Source organism: Rosa chinensis, chromosome 5, assembly GCF_002994745.2.
Source record: "Rosa chinensis cultivar Old Blush chromosome 5, RchiOBHm-V2, whole genome shotgun sequence".
Taxonomy (NCBI): Eukaryota; Viridiplantae; Streptophyta; class Magnoliopsida; order Rosales; family Rosaceae; genus Rosa; species Rosa chinensis.
In genome coordinates, this window is record NC_037092.1 from 37,940,994 (window position 1) to 37,945,412 (window position 4,419).

Here is a 4,419-nt window from a genome sequence, read left to right on the forward strand (position 1 = left end):
ATAAAGCAGTTTGGAATTCAATGTAGAAGACTGGCATGATGATGATGGTCAGGTGAACCATGTGCGTAGAGAATAAAATTCTCCACTGATGGACTTGCACACATGGGGCACACTCTTGAGCAGGGTCCAGACTCTTGGACACAACTGATGATATACCTGCTAGGCTATTCTATTGGTTTGAATGACTTGCTAAAGTCAAGCCTAGTGATTGGTAAGTGTTTCTTTTTGGCTTAGTGCACGCCTTAAAAGAAAATAAATAAATAAATAAATAAAAAATGTTGTAGAGAATTGGATAATTGTACTGTATTCATCTCACCATGAGGTTTATATAGGGTTACATCATATATGCAAAAGACAATATGTAATAGCTATACTAATCAATCACACATTACAAGTATGTCAATCGCATACATTACGAGTCTGTCAATCGCATACATTAAGTAATACCTATTGCATGAATAGTCATTATCATTTACAACATTATTTGCTTTGTTACAATTACTTATCCGATAAAAAGATTTATCAACATTTACATACAAAAAAGATGAACTGTCATTGTAAATAGGGTATTTGTTATACATTTGCGGAATGAATAATTTAGAAAAGTATAATGTAGAATGAATAGTTTGTAACTGAGTACAGATTTTAGAATTTTCAAAAAATGCATCGTGAATAAATTCTAAAGGCTTCATCTAGCCAAGCATAATATTGCATAAAGAAAATACCATAATTGCTAAGCAGTCAACAACCACCATTAGAGAGATATTAAAGTTTTGTTTTTGGTGTGGACGGGTCTTCCTAGCTAGTGGTTGTGAAATTAGGATAGTCAAGCACTCATGTCTTTAAACGATAGACAATGGTATTTTGTACTATTGTAAGAAATTTCTATGCATTACACTGCATACATTTTTTTCACAATATAAAGAAGTTTACTTAATTGGTACATAATTTCTCGCAAAAATATTATTAGACGTGCATTCAATCTCTAAAGAAAAGATGGTTTGGTGGTTCTCATGGCTCTGTCTCCTCTTCTTCCTCTTTACCTCTAAATTGAACTGTTCATTATCATCTTCCAACTCTTCCTCTCCTCCTTCAAGGCATGTGTGTAATTCTGATGAGAGTTCTGCTTTACTTCAATTCAAGAACTCATTTCAAGTTAATCACTCTATATATGGTGGTTCAGAATTTGTTTATCCCAAAAAGACAGACTTCTTTTCTCCGAGGACAGACTCATGGGCAAAATATGAAGACTGTTGCAGGTGGAGTGGTGTCACATGTGAAAGGGTCACTGGTCACGTGAGCGGCCTCAACCTTCGTTTTAGTGGGCTTCAAGGAATACTTCACTCCAACAGCAGCTTGTTCTCTCTTGGCCGTCTCAAGATGCTGGACCTATCTTTCAATGATTTCATGGGCTCTGCTATTTCTTCCAAGTTTGGTGGATTTGTAAGTATGACACACCTCCGTCTCGATTATTCCAACTTCACTGGTAAAATCCCTTCCAAAATCTCCCAGCTTTCCAAATTAGTTTCACTTAAGCTCTCTTCTGGATTAGCGTCTTATGAGCTCTCTTCCGGACTAGTTTCTTATGGGCCCCATGAAAAAACAACAATAGACCCGCTTACCATGAAAGGAATTGCTCAAAACCTCACCAGCCTTAGAGTGCTTGCTCTCAATTCTGTCGACATGTCTTCAGTTGTACCTGAATCCTTCCTGAATTTGTCTTCTTCTTTGACTTCACTTTTGCTTTTTGATTGTAATTTGCGTGGGAAGTTCCCAGGGACTTTATTCCACCTACCCAACCTTGAAAAACTTTACTTGTATGGAAACACTAATCTCACAGGTTATACCCCCAAATCTAACTGGAGTAGTCCACTGAACTACTTGGGGCTCTCTGAGACTAAAATCTCAATAGATCTGCATTTCTTGACAAGCAGTTTGAAATCTTTGAGGGCTTTGTATATTCGGGAGTGCAATTTCGCAGGATCGCGCTTGCATCTTGAATTGTCTGGTAACCTCACACAACTCATGTGGTTGGATCTCTCTCATAATAGTTTTGGTGGCCAGATACCATGGTCGCTTTTAAACCTTGAGCATCTCCATCACTTGGATCTTTCAAGCAACATGTTTGTGGGTGAACTTCCAGAAATTCATGGTAATTCCACAAAAGCATCTTCAACTTTACATGATTCTTCAAAGAAACAACTTATTGGTGGTTCTATTCCTATGGGTTTGACCGTACTCAGTTTGTATAACAACTCGCTTAGCGGAACAATACCATCTTGGGTATATTCTTTGCCATCTTTGGAAATTCTGTGGCTCGACAACAACGAATTCACTGGTAATATCAATGATTTCCAGTCTCTTTCCTTGTGGTATCTTGATTTAAGTAATAACAAGCTGCATGGCATGATTCCGAGTTCGATCTATGGACTTGTGAAACTTGAAGATCTTAAGATATCCTCAAACAATTTGAGTGGCGTTGTGAAGTTTGAAAAGTTTCAAAATCTCCAAAGTCTCACCAGTCTAGATCTTTCCTATAATCATCTAATGGTGAGTTTTCAGAACTTCAGTAATTTTACATTGCCTAAACTTTTATTACTGTACATGTCTGGTTGCAAAATAACTCAGTTTCCGTACTTCCTGAGAACCTCAACCCAATTAGAATACCTAGATCTTTCCAACAACCAGATTCAAGGCAATGTTCCAACATGGGTGTTGGACGTGGGGAGAAATTCATTGTCCTACTTTAATCTTTCCCACAATTTCTTGACGGGTAGTATAGAACAATTTCTGTGGAAGAACATACAAGTTGTTGACCTTAGCTCCAATTTGTTGAAAGGAAAAGTTCCTATTCCATCACCTTCAACAAACTTATTTTTTATGTCGAACAATCAATTGACTGAAGCATTGCCATCCACCATTTGCAACCTGACTTCTGTCCTAGTAATTGATTTATCTAACAATAGCTTGAGTGGCAGGATTCCTCAATGTATAGGGAATTTCAGTCAAGATCTCTCAGTTTTGGATTTGCATATTAATCAATTTCGTGGCAGGATCCCTTCAACATTCCCAAAGGGAAACATCTTGAGGAATCTTGACCTTCATGGAAATCAGTTGGAAGGGACTCTGCCACAGTCTCTAGTCAATTGCAGAAAGATGGAAGTTCTAGACTTGGGAGACAACAAGCTAAACGATACTTTCCCGAATTGGTTGGAGTCTCTTCCGGAGTTGCAGGTTCTCATCTTAAGATCTAACCGACTGTATGGTCCAATTGGCAGCCCAAAAACAAGATTTCCCTTCCAAAAACTGCGAATCATTGACCTCTCCTTCAATCAGTTTGGTGGCCCTTTGCCAACAATGTACTTTCAGAAATTGGTGGCTATGAAAGACGTGCAAGATGATGAACTGAAGTACATGGGAGAGTCCTATTACCAAGACACAGTCACAGTGGTAATGAAAGGCTTGTATCTTGAGCTGGTCAGAATACAAACCATGTTCACAACCATTGATTTTTCAAACAATGTTTTCACAGGAAAGATTCCGGCGGTGATCGGCGAGCTCAAATCATTGAAGGGGCTTAATTTCTCTAGTAACAAGCTTAAAGGTCCAATTCCATCCGCCTTCTGTAACTTGACTAATCTGGAATGGCTGGACATCTCCTCAAACATGCTTTCTGGTGAGATTCCAACGCAACTAGCCGATTTGACGTCGCTTGCTAAGTTAAACCTATCAGGAAACCAGTTGGTTGGACCAATACCTAGTGGCAATCAGTTTGATACATTTGAAAATGATTCATACAGTGGAAATTGGGGATTGTGTGGATATCCACTGTCTAAAACATGTATCAACGACGAAGCACCTCAACCACCATTGTTTGATAAGCAAGATGGTGATATGAATGGATTTGATTGGAAAATAGTATGGATGGGTTATGGATGTGGAATGGTAATTGGATTGTCTGTGGGATATATTGTTCTTTCCATTGGGAAAGTTGATCGGGAGGTAAGGATCATGGGAAGAAAAATAAGGAGCAGAATGGCGAAAAGGGCCAAGAAGACTAGTGTTGGAACTAGAAAGTGGTGATAAGTCTTTTCCTTGGTTACTACTTACTACAAAGGCGTTCTAATGTTTACAGTTCAATAAGTCCGCCCACATATCATATTCTAGCCCCCGCTGCTATGTTTGTTTCTTTTATTAGTTTTTTCTTGTTTTAGAGTTGCTTTTTGTTTCACATTTTAGGGAGGGGTTTTGGTCGATGTCCCCCTCTCCCGACTTGTATTTTATCTTTCTACTTTTAAGTTTCAACAAATAATAGAATAGAGGGACAGGTGGTGAGATTCCGAGTAGTGGTCCACTTTCTATCACCGCTTTGTTAAAAGCAAATAGAGTAGCTAGTCGTGCACTCTTTGCTAACTGATG

The 4,419-nt window shown here is 38.5% G+C and overlaps 1 protein-coding gene across 1 annotated transcript; it reads left to right on the top strand.

Annotated features, from left to right (window-relative positions):
* The first annotated feature begins 867 nt into the window (after positions 1–867).
* Positions 868–3,701, top strand: LOC112202817 (receptor-like protein 6). The gene is made up of 2 exons (XM_024343833.2): positions 868–3,450; positions 3,533–3,701. Exons 1-2 carry the CDS (start codon positions 997–999, stop codon positions 3,548–3,550), a joined length of 2,472 nt encoding a protein of 823 aa, XP_024199601.1. The 5' UTR covers positions 868–996; the 3' UTR covers positions 3,551–3,701.
* Positions 3,702–4,419: the final 718 nt, after the last annotated feature.